Here is an 18283-nt window from a genome sequence, read left to right on the forward strand (position 1 = left end):
AACCTGTAATCAAGGTGAGACTAATTCGTAAGTATCCATAAGTATTTCCTAAATGGGTTGTTATTCCTTCCAAAAACTCAAAAATATTAAATAGGCACCGTTACAAAAAATAATAATTTAACAGATTAACTGACAAAGAATACAACTATTGTTAGCAGCCATGATGTGTGTGTGTGTTTGTTACTGACCCTCTATGCGTTGTTGCTCCTGGTCCAGTTTGTGTTGCTGCCGTGTGAGATGAGCAGCATGGGCGGAGAGGATGAACAGGAACGCCTTGTCTCCACTCTGACGGACACCGTGGCTGTACAACGTCTCCCGGTCCTGAGCCAGCCGCTTCCCTATCACCCAGCGCTGCAGCGTGGGGGAGAACCCAAAGTCGTGGCTGATCTGTGCACATAAAATGATGGATAAGACAGATCATTCAACAGAATTTTGACTTCACATTTATGTTGATTTTTTTTAATGAATTAAACTTGAATGAACTTGTAATCATGACAGAACAGGAAACGTGTGCACTGTACCTGTGCCAGTGTTCATGTACATGCATTTAAATAAAGCCACACACACACTAAATCTGTAAATTACATTTCGTACTATAAATTAAATTCAAAATATAAAACTTTGAGGACAATAACAGAGGCCCATTGACCTACTACCACATACTATAGTATACTGTTATGGATATTAAAGTAATAGAAAATTGTGCTAGATCATCTGCAGTTAATGTTGCAACATCAGTACCTTTTCTTTAAGTTGTGCAATTGTCATGTCACAAGAGACCACAATGGTTACTGGGATGTAGGTATCTGACTGACCATCCTCCACTCCAACCCACAACCTATAGAGAAAACAAAACAACCACCGTTGTCCTCATTTTTTGTTTCTGCTTATTGCATAATAATCACATAATCACACATCAAACACCACACACTTTTGTTTTTTTCTTGCTAACATACTTCATTCTCACACATTACATAATCCAGATTCAAGACATAACTCACTTCAGAAATAAACACTGCCCTACAAAAGAGGGAAATTCTTCCCCATGGGCAACAAGTTTACGGTTCTCTGTTTTATGGCTAAAACAAGTTAGTCACACATAGATACAGTGACATCCACAGTCCCCACCTTATGGAGTCCTGAGGGTAGGCCTGACTGTTGATGCTGACAGACACTGGAACATAGAGTTGTGACAGTTTCTGGCACAGCCTGACTGCTTCCTGCCCGTCCCCGCTGCTGAGGGCTTCACTCAGAGAGAGGGCCAGTTCCTCTGCTGCACAAGGAGCAAGGGAAGAGTTCCTAACCTCACGTGATTACTATCAACCTCACTATCAACACATTTGATTTCTGCTTACTGATGGCTGTTAGTAGCACTGGATGGCACCGTTTGTGGTGTTAGTTAATGAAAGCAATGATCCACATTCACTATCATATGATAAAATTCAATGTTGAAAACAGTAAAATACCTATATAAAACATTATTTTCACTGGGACATTTAGTCAATTAAGAGTGTGTGTGTGTGTGTGTGTTTGCGGGGAGGTCTCATATGGGTCGGATATGTGTCGTGAAACCGGGTTAGTTCGCTCACAAACAAACAAAATCGAAACTAAGTCGAGCAGCTCACCTTCTTTCAAATTGACTCCCGGTGTAACTTCAGAAGCCATAATTACACCTGAAACGGCAGGTAACACAAAATGTATCAGGCCAACATTGCAGTTATGACAAAACAGAGCTGCCAATAAAAGACATGTTGACAGTTACGTAGGCTATAACCAGGTCGCGTCGCTGCAGTCCTGTCTGCATCCAACAGACACGTCCTCGATTCGGCTTAATGGTAAGGAGGGTACTTTATAGGTGATGTTAGAGGCAAAATAAAAACTAGTGAAGACTTAAACTACTTGTTTTCCTCTTCTGGCTCGCCCAGCCCTCACGTCTCCGCCGCTGGCAGGTAGAACAGAAAGTGAAACTGACTCAAGTTCAGGAAGAGAATTTTTTTAAAGGGGTCGTTGTGGAATTGTTCTGCTCCGCCTCCTCATGTCACTCCTGAAAGTGTTCTAGTTCATATTGTTGATGTTTTGAATACACAATAATTGGTAGGCCTATCTAATTCGTTTTATCGTTTTCTTCACCCCCTCTTAAAATCACTACAGACCAGTGGTTTCGTCTTCGTTATACGCAGGTATACGCCGTATACCCACTAGGAACAGTCAAAGATTTCCGTATACCCACTTAAAATGGCGAGATGATACGTAACATAACCTTCACATCTTGTGGCAGAACTTTCACAAGTTCATTCATAAATTCACCCCGTTTGTGTTGCGAAGCTCTGAACTGACGTTTGCGGCTACCAAACAACAACACAGCTGCGTGGCAGTCACTCTGCGCAAGTTTGACATTAACTAATGTGAATCACGAAAGGAGATGTGAAACGCGAGCAAACTCAAACTATACTTGTTCGGTATTTTGGTAAGCCTGCAGCTGAATCTGCTGCCGCACCGGGTGACACCGCGGCTGCCGAAGATGACACGAACGTTAAGGTTACTAAAACTAACGTTACAGGAAACGAGCCAGCTGAGGCTGATGCTATCTTAACGTTACCTGGTTAGTGAAAGTAGCATATACGTTATCATTAACGGAAGTTGCATCTATTACTAGTTAACGTAACTAACGTTAATGTGGTGGATCAATGGTCAATCAATGATTGGTACTGTGTGTGTGTGTGTGTGTGTGTGTGTGTGTGTGTGCGTGCGTGTGTTTGTGTGTGCGCCCGCGCGCGCGCAGTAGAAGCAGCAGTTCCTGGATGCTTGTTTGACAATGGTTTTGGAAGATAAGTGTGCTTGAAATGACGTGGACCACTTTTTGTGTCCTCACTGTTCATAATATTCTGTAATGAATGAGTGTTGGTGACAGAACTGCACAGGTGCCTATGTTCTTGTTATTACTGATACTGAGCCTCAGCTTTCCATTATTGTTAATAATAGTTGCAATTTACACTCATAAATGTGCATTGAAAATTGCCTCCTAACTGGAGCTGCACAATAAGAAAACATGCAATGCAATGTAAATATAGAAAAACAGATCTGCATTATCCCAAAAAATTACATAAGCTAAAAAAACAATTTGGCCCTGCAATGGACTGGCGACCTGTCCAGGGTGTACCCCGCCTTTCGCCCGATGTCAGCTGGGATTGGCTCCAGCCCCCCGCGACCCTGTACGCAGGATAAGCGGTTGACAACGGATGGATGGAAAAAAACAATTTACTGATTACTGCATTATATTCCTTTATTTTTTTATATTCTCAATTGTCACTCGTCACCTGAATGTTGTTCCCCTTTACATAAATATTGTGTTTAAGAGTGTTTAAGAGTGTTTAATGCTCAAAATCTTCTGGGGAAGGACCCCCAGATCCCCCAATCGTATATTTTCATCAATGAATATTTCTTTAAATAGCATTAAAATATCTTCTAGTCGTGCTCTTGTGACCCCAATATTCTGGATTGTCACATCTCGTATGCTGTGTTTTGTCACAACTCTAATCTGAGCCCTAAAATGTCCCCACCACTTTTCAACACAAAGTGACGCCCTTGCCCACTTGTAACTGTTATTGGCTGTTAAAGTCTTTGCAGTGTTGATAACACACAGCCTCAGCAGTCCTTCGGAATGCTCTCTATTACATGTACATGCATACTGTATGTATTAGGGAGTGTAGTGGTGCTTATGGGACGTCGCTTTGGGACGGGGGAGTATGAGGCTGGGAGGGAAAAATCACAGTATACTCACTACAGAAAAATAGACTACACCACTGCTACAGACCACAGGATTATGCTAGCCAACACTATTAGTCTTAGGCTACAGCTCTTCAGTTCAAATGATCTGCTTTCATAATACCATGTTTATAATAACAAATTAAAACAGCGTGTAGAATAGCGAATGTAATGGAATATAATCACAATAATAAAAAAAAAAATATATATATAAAAAGGTTCAAACTATGGCTCACATCATCCAGCAGATGGCGGTGTCTGTCAAAAGTTGGTCTAGTGGAATTTTACAGCTAAAAGTTGGTTTACATTTACATACTTTACGTTCAATTTAAATTTTAGCCTGACAGTAGGCTAGCCTATATTCTACCTCTAAATCTAAATTTGCCTTATAGATACACGGCATAAGAGAATACAATTTATTAGTGTCATTAACTTTAAAAGTGATATTTGATCTCTCCTTGCACCCCATTTATATTCAGATAGGTTTTAGTTCTGATTGTAAAGCATTTAAATACAAGCTGACTTGGCGTCCATGCATTGACGGATGTAATAGGCACAGAAAAGACTATCAGAGGCTATAGGGAGCATTTGGTCCTGATGAAGGTAACAGTTTGATCCAGATGCACGGCGCAGATAAACGGGCCAATCACAGCGGCCCCAGCAGGAGGGGCTGGCGGCTCTGCTCAGCAGCGCAGCACAAAGTTGCACAGCATCTCCGAGTCTCCGCCTGCTCTGGGTTCACTTGATATCTGTCTCACCTGCAGCCAGCCTCTCCTCCAAAACGTTGCCGCTACTTTACTTCAGCCTTTCCCCGTCAACAGTCTGAGCAATCTGCCCGGCCAAGGTGTACCTCAAGATGCTGGCTTGTACGGAGATGATCACTATGTGCCTGCAGTCGGCCAAACAGAAGCATCTTCGGGCTCAGCAGCAGCAACAACAGCCGCTGCACACCGCCGGACAAGGGCTTACTATCTTTCATGATGTGAGTGGCTCGACTCTCTTACTCATACATGATGAAAAGTGATAATTATGTTTCGAATGATAATAGCTATTAGCTATCCCCATTATTAATCCAAAAATATATGTCAAGTGTCATTTTAACTGTAAAAGTCAAAATACATGTATTTAACCATAAAGGGTGGGAAATATATGAATGACCTGCTGTTAATTTTGACTATTTTGTTTCTTTCTTTCTAAAAACATTAGGCTACTTGAAAGTGAAATCAGAAACCTTTCATCAAATGTTCTCTTGTATACCCACCCCACACACCCAAAGATGATACAGTTTTTGACTGTGTGTGTGTGTGTGTGTGTGTGTGTGTGTATGTGTGTGTATCAGAGGAGTGTAGGAAGAGCTGCAGCTGCTGCCTCTGCATGATAAATTAAGCTCTCACAGTTGGACAGGTTTAGGGGCTGCTGGGGGTTCTTCTCTTTTTTTTCACACACACACACACACACACACAAATATTTGTATGCTTTATAAACATCATCAAATGAATAGATCTAACGGAATCGCTAAAGGATGTTGATGTCATTTGTTTTATGCCACAGACTCTTTTTGTTATTGCTATGACATATCTCTAAGACACACGCATAAATACACACAAACATGCACGCAGACACATCTACCACAACTAGAGCTTAAACCAATAACACCTGCAGACTGATAAACCTGCAACATTGCAGTAGAAGCTGTCCGTCAACACAGTAGTTCCATCCATCACATACTGTCCTCCTTGGTTAGTAGTGCTGTGTTCAAATCTGGGCTCTTATTAACTGACAGCTTTCTGTCTACTCTGCCACTAATGCAGTACGCAGACAGCATTGTCTAAATAAGGACACATTGATCACATTTTGCAGAGTTGACACTGTATCTGTGCACGCTGTCCCTGAACAAGGTACAGCACCAAAGTGCCTCCACATTTAGTCTTCAACCTTGAGTTTCTCTGTTGATGGAGCAGCAGCAGGCTAACAGGCACGGTCTGCCTGATGGTTCCCTGTTCAAAAACAGAATTGACTTTGAATTAAAAGGCCTAAAACAGCCGGTATAGGAGATAATAGTGTCTAGAAATAGTAAATATTATATTGCCAGACAAGAACATTTCTTGGTTTTGATTGCTGTGCTTGTCCCTTTTCACCTTATTCTGTTTTTGTCTTTCTGCTCTTATTTGGTAAAAGAGAAGCGATGTACACACATTGGAAATCTTATTCCTGCCTGTAGGTTGCCAGTTTCTCTACTGGGACAGCTGACAGGTTTTTCATTTATTTAAATCAGGTAGGGAAGTGAATGCCTTTATTGTGTAAATTGTACAACAAAATTAGCTAGCTATGCTGCAATTGTATTTCCACCAGTCCTCACAGTGTGAGGAGGTAGGTTGAAAAAAGTCAAATGTTCAGCCAATAAGCCTAAAAACAAGAATAAACATTTTGTATGCCTGGAGTGAAAATTGTAAAGCAGATCGATGGTGATTGATTTTCAGAGATAATGCCGGGGGATGAACTTTATTAGTGCTGAGGTTCACATTGATTTTCAGTAGTCTGCCTGAGGCGCAGTAGAATTACTCAGTCGATGGGGATATTAATGAATGTAAAAAGTATTTTCTTTGTAAAAATCAAACCAATTTACTTTTTAAAAAATTCTGCCCAGTTGTAAAAACAACAAACTGATACTCTTTTAATCATAGAGAGATCAATACATCACTAGTAGGTTTATATTGAGTCCTTTTCACACAATTAGCCAGTTCGTAATGTTAGCGATTTACAGTATTTGACTCACATTCCCAGGGTGAGAGACAAAGCAGTGTCTCAAAATTCCTGTTCAAAGGCCAGGGACAGTTAATGATGCTGGAGATGGTCGTGGGAGGTTTGGCTTTTTTAATGCCTTTGTTTTGTGTATCCTGTGGCTATGCATTTTTGACGCTCTCTTGATCACCAGCACTCTCTCTGATTTTCTCTCTCTTTCTCTCTCTCTCTCTCTCTCTCTCTCTCTCTCGCATCTCTGTCCTCCCTCTTCTGATGCTCATCTTTTCTACCTCTTCTCTTGCTTTGCTGCTTTTTGAGCATGGAGAAACAAACAAAACTGGCATGTAAGGAAAGATAAATGGAAAAAGACACATCTAAGTGAATCACCAAGAATGTCCCAAAAAAAAGGCAAGAAGAAAATGTGGCGCATACAATATACTAAAATATATAAAATATGATCATTAGCTCGGGTTTCCTCTTTCTCAAATGCAAAAATCTCAAAGGTCTGCACTAAACAGTACGTCAGCAGAGCCCGAGAGAACTCACTGTCTTAACACCTGCCACCATGACATCAGAACAGCAGCTCTCTGGGAAGCAGGTCTGACCTTTTCTGAGCTTGCTGTAAATGAAGCATTATCGTCTCCTTACACCAGAGAACCCAAAGAAACAGCCGAACAGCAAACAAGTTTAACAGTACTGTATCTCTTCTACATTAAATTGAGCACCAGGGGGAAAAATACTGCATTAATGGGTTACAGTGCCAAAAGATAAAGCCTGATGACTAAGAAGGGAAAAGATGTGCTGTACAGCACACAGAAGCCTAAAGCAATAATGTGGCATACCTACAGGTACAATATGAATTGGTGGACAGCAATTTGCAGCTTTACAGTCATCTTCGAGTCTAGACAGGTGAATAAAAAATAGAGCAATGAGTGTGTTGTGGAGTGGTTTGAAATGGCTCTTGTTATTAGTTGACTGAAGCTGTAGAGCGATACACATTGACAAATGGGGCACAAGTGCAGACCTTGAGCTTGTTGACCTATGGAAAATGAAAGTGAGGGGCAGGTTCTACTGTTATGAATAACCTGTAGGTCACAACTGACAAGCATGTCAGTCCTGACCATTGTCCAACAATGGAAACACCAAACAAAGGGAACAGAATAGAATCAATAGAATACAACAGGTCACATTTTGTTCTTTTTAATGGCATAACTTCTTTGCAAAATCAATGATGATTTATTCATGTAGGTTTCCTGCTGTATTCTGTGCCTCTGGTTGATAACGGTGCTGCTTGTATTTGTAATAAAGTGGTATTAATCTGCTGATTTAAGAAATGTGGCATTTGTTGAATGAATAAGAATTGTGATAGTTTTATAGGTTAAATGCAGAGGTTATTTTTATATTTTTGGCCATGATAATATTTTAGTCACTAGCTTTATTGGTGTTACATGGGGGTGACAGGGAGGGACTTAAGGTGGGCATTAAAACTGCCACCCAAGCTGTCAATTGTAAACATCTATTGGATTTTCAAGAGCTCCTTCAAACTGCTTCAACTTTGATTGTGTGCGCATCTAACTAAACAATTCAATGGATGATTGTAATAGGCATTTGGAGGGCACTAACTAACCTTTGTTTTCAGCCCAGGGAAGTGGTTTAGGGATTATGGTTACATTGGGGACTTATTTAAAACCTGACTGTTTGTGCGGTTGCCCAGTGCAGTCTGTGGTCCCTGAGATAATAAAACAAAATGCTCGTTGTAGCATCAGGTATTTCACAGTACTTTCAAGTATGTAAGATATCACCACATCTTCAGAAAATATCAAAGGAATAATAACATAAGTAAATACATTAGAACGGAAGCACAGCAAAATAAACAATATAAATGTCCATACTTTTCGTTGTGCTTCAGTTGACGTGAATTACATATTAACCAGTACAACAACAAAAAAATTAACTTTTTCCTAAGTTTGACACTTTCATCACGTTGCACCTCAAACACCAATATACAACCTTACAGTAAGTAACTAATACATTTGCCGCTCATTGCAGTACTACTCTTCTGTCACACATTCACAAATTACTGTATTTTCATCACTTATAAAGTCGAGTACAATGCTTACATACACATGGAAACCGTTTAACATAATTTGTTATACACAGATTAGCACTGAATGCATTTTCAGATCAGTTAATAACACAAAACTAGACCATTAGCGTTTCTATTGTACTGTGGGTTACTCATTAGCAACAGGCCTATCAGGCAGTGTATAGCTAAATATCACTATTTCACACATTACGGCAAAACTACTCTATACATTGCACGTTCTCACTAATGATTCAAAACACTCTTATCGCTTATACTGGGGTACATGCATGCAATTTTGAGGAACATTAACCCACCTGTATGCAGAAACAATGAGGCAGAAACTTGCGTTCAGCTCGACTGCAGTATTTATTCTGCTGCGCTTGCCTCAGTATAAATTGCACTTTAAAGTTCCTCACAAGCGCTACGCGCAACCTAGTGACCTCTTTAAGTTATCGTCCCACCACAGTAACAAGTACAATACAATGAAATTGGCTTTGTAGTAACTATTTAATACATAACATCATGAAAAAAATTATACTTTTTTTAACACATTTTTATTTTAGCAATAAATAGTAGTATAATGAACTGTACTAATTCAATTACTTTTTACCATCTCTTATGCCTAACTTTGAACACATTTTTTAACCCTTTACACTCGGCATATGATTTCAGAAATTAAGCTGGTGAGTGAAAATAACACATTAGAGTGACAAACAAAACAACAAATCTTTATTTAAAATTTGCAATTTAGTCTTTTAAAATCATGTTGTGTGTGTTGATGTTGTGACTGCAATTGGAAACTGGAATTTTCCTTCAACCAATCCTGCATTCATCCTTCTTGTTTTTGGGTTTGCATTTTTTTCACTATGCATGACTGAATGCATATAACCTAAAGTATCTAAACAATATCTGTGCAATTTAAAAAGAGATTTGTGAAGCTCATAAAAGATTTTTTTGCCTTAATGGCAACATAATCTTGTAAATCATGAGTTTTTGAGGTGGTATTTTTTGAGTTTGTGAAGTGCTCATTTATACCTTGTTCATTCAGAAGCATCATAGTTGCTATTATAACAAATACAACCAACTTCAGTTTTGTGGCCTCCCATGCAAATCACAAGCCATCTCATAGTGCACCAGAGACCCCCAGTGGGATTAGAGTGAAAGTAGCAAGGCCTAATACGTCAGGGTTGTTGTCTGTATACATATGTCAACAAATTAGACCACAAAGAAGACCCCCAAAACACTGATATAATTAATTAAGTTGAACTAACAGTTCATGAATCAGCTTAAACAGAATAACATTTCAGTATTTAAAGGTTGCAATACAGCGGTGGAAATAACAGTTGGCAGCCGCAATATCTCAAGTGGACATTTTTTATAGCAGATTTTGTGGCTGCAGGAAGAGCACAGGTGCAACACTAATAATGGCTCTGTTTAATTGTGTACCAGTAAATGAGCCAGCATGCACGATAGCATCGGCTCTGGAATTGGAACACCTAATTCAGCTGTCGTTAACATCATTAATTGCACCTGTGCTTTTCCTTCTATGACTCGTTAAAATGTCTGCGGGAAAAACGGCCCGCAGACATATCATCAGGATGTGTGGACTCACATATGGGTGAAGCCTGGAGTGGTGGGTGTTCAGCTTGCAGTTGCAGCCACCGGCCAGTGAATGCAGTTAGCTGTCACAGGAGCCGCTAGCAGCAGTAGCAGTGATGGATGCATGGAGCCAAACCTTTTAAATAGGCCACTCTGCACAGTGAATTTCAGTGCTCAGGGAGATCAGCTGCCATTGATGAGCCTCAGCTTGTGGCCATTTCTCTTCTGTTTATTGTTAATCTGGATCCCCATTAGTTGTTACCTTGGCAACAACTAAGTATACAGTACAATTAAAAAATGTTTACACCTACACTACATGCATTAATTAATAGTTACAAAATCACCATTAGCCCCGAAATCTAATCAAACCAAACAAATGACATTCAAACAAATGGAACACATGACAATTTAGCCACTTTGCTACTCAGTGGCCTCACACTTCTTCTAAAATTTACTTCTGAAGTGATAATTGTTAAACCTATTTTAGAGCTGTCACATGCAGTACTACCAACTGGCATTCATCATGACTTGACTCACACATAACAGCCTTTGTTTTTCTTGTCCATGTGGTGTTTCTGTTCGGTGCAGCAGAACAAATAAACCTTCTACAGCAGATGTTAAACATCCTATTGTGTTTTTATGACAAATTGCCATGATTCTTAACAATCTGTACCTGCTTATTGAAAGAATCCCTTTAGTGATGTTTGTCTACAGGTCATAACCATTTCCTCCCCTCTCTGTCTTTTTATTTTATTTTTTTAGATTTTCCGCAGAGCAGACAAAAATGGTGAGTAAACAGAACATAACATGTTCGGTGATGAATAATTTGCCATGATGCATGCTTGTTGTTTCCCCAAATTCTTCCACTTGTTATTATGCCTCAGACAATCTGGGTGGAGAAATAATGGATTTGCATGAATTCCTCTTCATGCTCCAACAAGTCTCTCCGCCCAATTAAAATGATGTTAAGATGCTGGATTATAGCCATGACTGCAAGAACGTGTCACACAATCTCTCTGTCAGCGTCGACTGGGTGCTGTTTACAAATGAATGAGTCATGTTAACGCAGGCTGAGCAAAGTTATTTTTTCTAGCAGTGAATCATAACAATATAATAACATGGCTTTATTACTAGGTGCAAACAAGGTAACCTAGGTTTCGAGAAAAGTAGTCAGTGGTCCTTCGTTGCACTAAAAGTCACATTCACTTATGTCCAATTTAGAGATTGTATGAAATGAAACAACTGCTGCTATGACCATGTCTACAAACCAACCAATCAGAATATGGCATGACATGACACAGAATACACTGGCCAAGACTACTGTACATACCACACTGGCATGCATATATCATGGATGACATATAGTATCAATTGTTAAGTGCTATTTTCTGTTAATACGATAGTATCCAGGCAGTCCAGACATTCTACATCTAACATCCACCCCTCAAAATAGATGTTATACAGTTTGCCAAAGATTGCACGTTTTCTTTAGTCCTGTGTCGCACAGTGAAATACAATGACCCCGTAAGATCACTTTTATTACACAGTGTATAGGGGCCTTAAATCCTACCAATATATTTAGCATACAAGAACTACTGACTGAAGCAGAATAAACTACTGTAAGAAACAACTATAATAAAAAAATGTTAACTTCTTTCTTCTCAAAACATCATTAGTTATGTCTTATTATTATTTTAGGAAATTTACAGTAATTTTCTTTTACTTTGAAAATATATAAATTGCAGCTTTAATCCCAAGTACAATCCACATTACAATATAAAAGCTTATTTACCATCCTTTGATTCTGTTATCATTGAGTTTTAATTTGTCGTCGTTTTGATTGACTTTTTCTGTGTTTAAGCTATCCGCAGTATAAAATGTCATTTGCTTTCCCAAACAACGATTGTTCTAGTGCAATGCTCATTTTAATCTATCGTAAAAGAAAACAAATGTTAACTTTGAAATATTGTATTTTTGCAAGACTTTTGCATATTACGTTTGTTAATTGTATATGACCCCCAGGAGACACTGTTTGTTCTGTAACGTTGTGTCAGTATAATAAATCTCTAAAAGCTTTCTTGAAATGAAGACCCGTGTGTTGTGTTTCCTCAGGACTAAAACACTTACTGTTGTTGAGTTCAGAACAAAATCCTGTGCCCTTTATTCTGTGAGATGGATATCAATAACTGAAATTTGTCGTCGTTTTGATTGACTTTTTCTGTGTTTAAGCTATCCTGCAGTAATGGCACAAAATGTTTCCATGTTTGTCTTAATACCTTTGGCAAAACAACAGGCATTTGTTTTCTAGTGCAAATGCTAGCTAAAGCTTTTAGAGTGCAGATATCAAGTACAGAAGAGAAGGAGGGACACAAACTGGCTTACCAGCCCGTCCTCCCTGAAAATATGGCTGTATAGGTTGTTTGTGCAAGCAGCTTATTATGACCCATATTTACGTTTATTGTTAGACCCTCTAGTGGCCATAATCAAATACAGGACTTTCACCCAGGAGACCACTGTTTGTGTCCCATGTGAAACCAAACGTTTGTAAGTCATGTGATATAACTAACATACTTATTTTGTGTGGTTTATTTCGACCAAACCAGATTTGGTGATCGTTGTAACAGTGCAAAGACTAAATTTTTGTAATCTGTGTCAATTTATCGATAAAGTTCTATCTATCTATCTATCTATCTATCTATCTATCTATCTATCTATCTATCTATCTATCTATCTATCTATCTATCTATCTATCTATCTATCTGTCTGTCTGTCTGTCTGTCTGTAACACAGGACAGGCCTGGGCTAGCTGGTTAGCATGCTAAGTTCAGTAGATATCTGTGCAACACATAGATGTCTTTGATTAATGTTAGTTCATATGGCCATATCTTACACATCTTTGACCATTTGCACCATAGAAAAAAAATAGAACTAACTTGAATGTTCCATGTACAGATGGTGCCTGACAAATAACATATTTACAATGAAATATTACTTTAGCACACATGAGATTTTAAATATTCTAATAAGAACTGTCCTCTGCTGGTGCTGTGGCTACGAATGCCCTGCCTAAAAAGATATATATTTCTGTCTAACAGGTGCCAAAGCAAACTAACAAAGCGTGGAGATCAACAGGACATTGTTGCATTTACAGAGGCTGGAATCTGCATGCCTCCAAACAGAAATTACTTCTCAACAGCTCTTAACCTTTGATGAGTCTTGAATTGTTCTGTGGCTTCAAGCCAAATATATTCACTGTTAGATTCTTATTATAATAAGCTCTGCTGATATGACTGTCATCACTGAACCAGTTGTGGAGAAAGGATGGTGGGGAGAGAGAAGGAGGTATTTTAATCTAAAAGGAAAACACATATAGAATGCCCGGGATGGGCAAAAATAAATCAAAATATATCTTAAAATAAGACACCAAATATCCTAATTTTAAGTGTCAAAATAAACTACAAACTACAGCAGCCACACTATGTATCAAAATAAACTGCTATATTTTTGTATTTCAACAATACTTTTCCAAGGTACCATGAAAACATTTCGCAATACATCTATAGGCCTATTTGGTCTATCTCTTCACAAGAGCACTGACCGAGCTGATCGACCATTTCTCTGTCTAATGAGTCATGAGATAAAACTGACAGGCAATCAGTTAACAGATCAAATATTCACATATCCCTGTGATCAACCAGATGAAAGTTTGTTTTAAAGTAACCAACAGTTTAATGTTTAACTAACAGTTTGCTGAACTCTGAAAGCCTTTATTATTATTTTTCCTGCACAACCAATGAAAACTTAACATAGGCGGAAAATAGCAAGCTAATGCTAACTGTGAGAGCTGCATCCATCCATCCATCCATCCATCGTCAACCGCTCATCCTGCGTACAGGGTCGCGGGGGGCTGGAGCCAGCTGACATCGGGCGAAAGGCAGGGTACACCCAGGACAGGTCGCCAGTCCATCGCAAGGCATGAGAGCTGCAACTCGGATTAAATAGTTAGCTAGAACATTACGTGAATTGGTAAACAATTTAGCCTTGCCTACTCAAACAAACACCCAAACTTAGCAGGAACTTTTAACAGTATCACCAAATTGTACAGTATTTTTCAACTACAAAGTTGTGGCGAGTTGTGGACTTTGAGTTGGAATAGTTTTGTTAAAGATAAAAAAAAGAGGTGAAAGAACTGCAAAAAATTTTATCCATCAAATTCAAAGTTTGTACTCCAAACATTTAATGGTTTAAGACTGACTATTACCCTAGTGCATGAAATCCTGAGGATAATTAGCCATCTCACACCACAACTTTGTCACAACCTAATTGGCATAATGGTCACAGATCAGTAATCTTGTTTGAATATTTTATATATAGCAGCTTAGATTTAGGTTTAAAAAAACTGTGTCCTTATAAAAGATTCAGATTTATCCTTATCCAGATACCCAGATTTCCTGTAGATATGGAACGCACGTTCTGGTGTGGCAGCTTTCAATGAACCTCGCTGCTTGACATCTGCTCCAATGTGGAGGAAAAAGCCATGGAGCTTCAGACCATTAGTGAGGTGGAGAATAGAGAAGCAGAAGGATATGCTATCTAAAAGTAGCATACAGGCTTAAAAAAGGATATGGAATCTGGAAGGCAGCTGATATCACGTACGTTGTCACAGATGGCCTGGTGGAACTTAAGTAGAGCATTGATACTAAGAATACCAGAATTGGAAATGGTTTGGGTATACAGTAGTGCATGGGAGTGTACCGTAAAGAACCAAGACTCTTAGTAATGCTAGTTGCTTTTGAAGCTGTGATGCATCCATGGGAATTTAGAAACCACTTAGGAGAGGCTGCAATGGGACTAACCTTTGGAGAGATAAGAGTGCGGCCTACTTTGTGCCCTACTTTATAGGACTTTCTCAATTGCTCATTTGGTTCTTGTTTACGCTGATCCTCTGAGCACTTTGTTTAGACTATTCTTTCTCAACCATAAAGGAGAAAGGGCCACATACTGTGTATTTGTCCTGCTGTATCGAAGAACCAGCAGCTTAACAATTTCTATGGAAACATTTTTTCCTCACCTTGAAATTCCTAAGGGATTTTTCTGGTTCAGTATTAAAGAGCAATTTTTGCATATTGTGTTTGGCTCAACCTACAGTATGATTTCTTTTGCAGTAATAATGGACTTTCCTGTGCAGCAGTGTGCGGTCTGAAGGCTTTAACTGTTTAGATTTTTGTTCACTTTAAAGAAGGACATCACATCGTGCCTTATTCTTCAGGTGTGCTGAGAATATTCTCTGCCACATCTGCGTTCAACATACTGGTGGTTTATTTTACTGTACAGACAAATTCCTTCAATAATAAAAGTTATAGTTGGGCCTAATCCATGTACTATGTATGATTCTAACTAAATGCACATTGTTTTCTTGAAGCCCCATGCAGCCTTTCTGTTTCAAGCCAGGTAACCTTGTAACATCAGAGCATCATTGAAAACATCATAGATAACATGAAATAAAAAGTTTATAGTCTAATTTTAAGTGAATAAGACATACAAAAGTATTGTGTCTGTTTAAATATTTCCTGTTTCCTTTAAACCAGGTCAGCAGTTACTGATGCAGAGTGTGATTCATTTGCTGACTGTGATTCATTACTCACAAGGAAACTAATTGTTTTGCTCTGTGAACACATTCCAGAAATAGCTTCACAGTCACTGGAAACATGACAGGAGCAATGCTTCTTAAGTTGTGTTCATAATATACATAATGCGTATGTTATGAGTGTTTCTGGAATCAGTGATAGGCTTAGAGAACCTGTGTGTGTTTCTTATGTGGCATTAGGCCATGCATGAATGATTTATTAAGTTAAAGGCACCGCCTAGCGTTTGGGATATAAGATATGAGATATAGAGTAGATGAAAGTAATTGACATTTTAATGCTCACAATTTTTGATAAAACAACATTGATCGATGGCTGGATGTTTAAATGTATTTTAAACATTTCTGTATTTGAGAAAATACTTATTTAGTGGTGGCTGTTGTACATGTGTTGATTTAAGGTAAAATGTGCATCATACAGTTGGATTTCTGTGGAAGGACACAAAGAGAAAAAGGGTGTTGGGTAAGCACAGACAAAAAAACCTTCTACAGGTGCTGGATCAAAAAGCATGAAAAAAAGTCAAGGATCAAATAAAAGATCAACACACTGTACTACTAGCATGTACAGAACATATGGAAAAAATAAATATAGCAATACATTTTAGAGAAATATAGCATCAAATACAATAGCATTTACTTTAATGAGCAGTTATAGAATATGGCCACTGGTAGGTAACAACATTTTCACAACCCCATCAAAAATGTATATCAACATATCAAATGTTGTCTCTCTCTCTCTCTCTCTCTCTCTCTCTCTCTCTCTCTCACAGAACATAATGTTCACTAGACCTTTAAGGTAAATTTACTATATATATATACATAGATAGATAGATAGATAGATAGATAGATAGATAGATAGATATGAAATGATGATATTTCCAAAGGTGTTTTGAGACACGTTAATATCAGTTATCTGCTTTAATGACTTTAATCTAAACACACATACCTGCATTATCAGGACAATAATTCTGGTGTCTCCTAACACAGGGGCAAAAAGTGATAGTAGTTCCCTGTCCTGGATCACAGGCAAACCTTCACTTTCAGTAGCGCTCTGTAAACCCTTAACTAAACGCAAACAGACCCACGTTTGTCTGTTTTGCACTCATTTATTAACATGCACAAACAGGTTGTTTTAAGTGTTGACAGTTATCAGTATGGCTCATGTATGAAAGTATGACTCACTAGCCATCTAAAAAGCAGCTCAAAATCCTTTTTTTATGATGAACCTCTGTAATTATAGAAAAAAAGAAACACATAGAGGCCCAGGCTTGTGTATTTTTTGCAGTCATACTCTTTCATGAAGAAGACATTTAACCCCACACTGTCAAAGTGAATTAAAGAGTAAGCCAGTAGCCATCATTAGTCCATCAAACAGATTATCAGGAGTGTCACTTCTGAGCATTTCTGCTGTCTGTATAGTTTGGCACCCCAAATATAGGAAGCCTTCCAAATACAACACTGTGAGAAGAGACAAAGACATGTGGAGGGTTGGGAGGGAGCTTTAGTCTCAGATCCACAAGCTAACTACAGATGGCATCAAAAAGAAGATCTGAATAAACTGACTATAAAAGGCATAAAATATATAAAGTGTGATGTAACTGCATGAATGTAGCTTCCCTAAAAATACTTGGTATAAAATATATACTAAGGGGATGTGTTGGAGACATTTATATAATAAAGAAATAGTTGAAATAATTATATTTTGCTGTAAAGATAAGCAGCTCAATGGTTTCATTGCAGTATTCTGAATAATGTCTAATAATGACTGCAGTCAGCTCTGGTTTCTGATTGGCTGTCTAACAGATGATGAAAAAGATAGAAAGAAGGCCAACGTGGCGAGGGCCACGTATTACATATTCTGGTCAGCGATAATGAAGAGCATTGTCAAAGAGGCTCCAGCTGAACAGATGGTCTTCAAGCTTGCCCTTGAGTTTTCGGTTTTGCTGAGTCAGCCAACTGGAACTCCGTGGCATATTAAACTGCTCTCATTTGACCTTGTCTTTGTGTAGACAGGTTCATTATTTAAGCAGATTACTCAATGGGGTTATGGAGCCAGCAGTCATCCTGCACTCAGAAGGTTTAAAACCACAGCCAAATAGTAAAAAAAAGAAAAAAAAAAGAAGAGAGGTGATAGTTCCTTTATGGGTGGATGACAAAACCATTGTGTTTGCCTGATTCAACAAATACTTCACAGTCATTGTCCGTATGCCAGCTTGGCTCCATTTTATTACTTTGACCACTTTGGACTGCCTTTTTTTTCACATTGTCTGACTGATTACCCAACTCGCTCTGATATACTTCTGATTGCCTGAGTGTCTGTCATGGCTCAGAAATGTTCGCCACAGACACCAGTCTATATGTTGGCATGGGCTCTTTTATGAGGATTAAAACATCTCGCAGTTCCTCTCTGGCAGGCCAACTGCTGACTGATCTATCTAATCTGTGCC

At 38.7% G+C, this 18283-nt stretch overlaps 2 protein-coding genes across 2 annotated transcripts in view; one reads left to right on the top strand and one right to left on the bottom strand.

Annotated features, from left to right (window-relative positions):
• Positions 1–180: 180 nt before the first annotated feature.
• On the bottom strand, positions 181–1994 carry LOC123986774 (ranBP-type and C3HC4-type zinc finger-containing protein 1-like). The gene is made up of 5 exons (XM_046075140.1): positions 1775–1994; positions 1626–1673; positions 1129–1273; positions 742–838; positions 181–387 (listed from the first exon to the last, which is right to left on the bottom strand). Exons 2-5 carry the CDS (start codon positions 1663–1665, stop codon positions 181–183), a joined length of 489 nt encoding a protein of 162 aa, XP_045931096.1. The 5' UTR covers positions 1666–1673; positions 1775–1994.
• Positions 1995–4606: 2612 nt separating this feature from the next.
• The window catches only part of necab3 (N-terminal EF-hand calcium binding protein 3), a 46853-nt gene continuing 33176 nt past the window's right edge, over positions 4607–18283 (top strand). Inside the window, exons 1-2 of the mRNA XM_046028578.1 lie at positions 4607–4747; positions 10955–10979. Of these exons, the coding sequence (XP_045884534.1) occupies positions 4622–4747; positions 10955–10979 (151 nt within the window). The 5' untranslated portion in view covers positions 4607–4621. The remainder of the gene's footprint in view (positions 4748–10954; positions 10980–18283) is intronic.

Source organism: Micropterus dolomieu, linkage group LG18 (genome assembly GCF_021292245.1).
Source record: "Micropterus dolomieu isolate WLL.071019.BEF.003 ecotype Adirondacks linkage group LG18, ASM2129224v1, whole genome shotgun sequence".
Lineage (NCBI taxonomy): Eukaryota > Metazoa > Chordata > Actinopteri > Centrarchiformes > Centrarchidae > Micropterus > Micropterus dolomieu.

What these genes read in the sequence shown, in the direction of transcription:
- LOC123986774 (XM_046075140.1), bottom strand. Translation starts at nt 1,665, where the DNA reads ATGGCTTCTGAAGTTACACCGGGAGTCAATTTGAAAGAAG. An exon ending in GGGAGTCAATTTGAAAGAAG is followed by an intron (nt 1,274 to 1,625) that starts GTGAGCTGCTCG and finishes CTCCTTGTGCAG; the next exon opens with CAGAGGAACTGGCCCTCTCT. An exon ending in TTGCACAACTTAAAGAAAAG is followed by an intron (nt 388 to 741) that starts GTACTGATGTTG and finishes TTATGTGCACAG; the next exon opens with ATCAGCCACGACTTTGGGTT.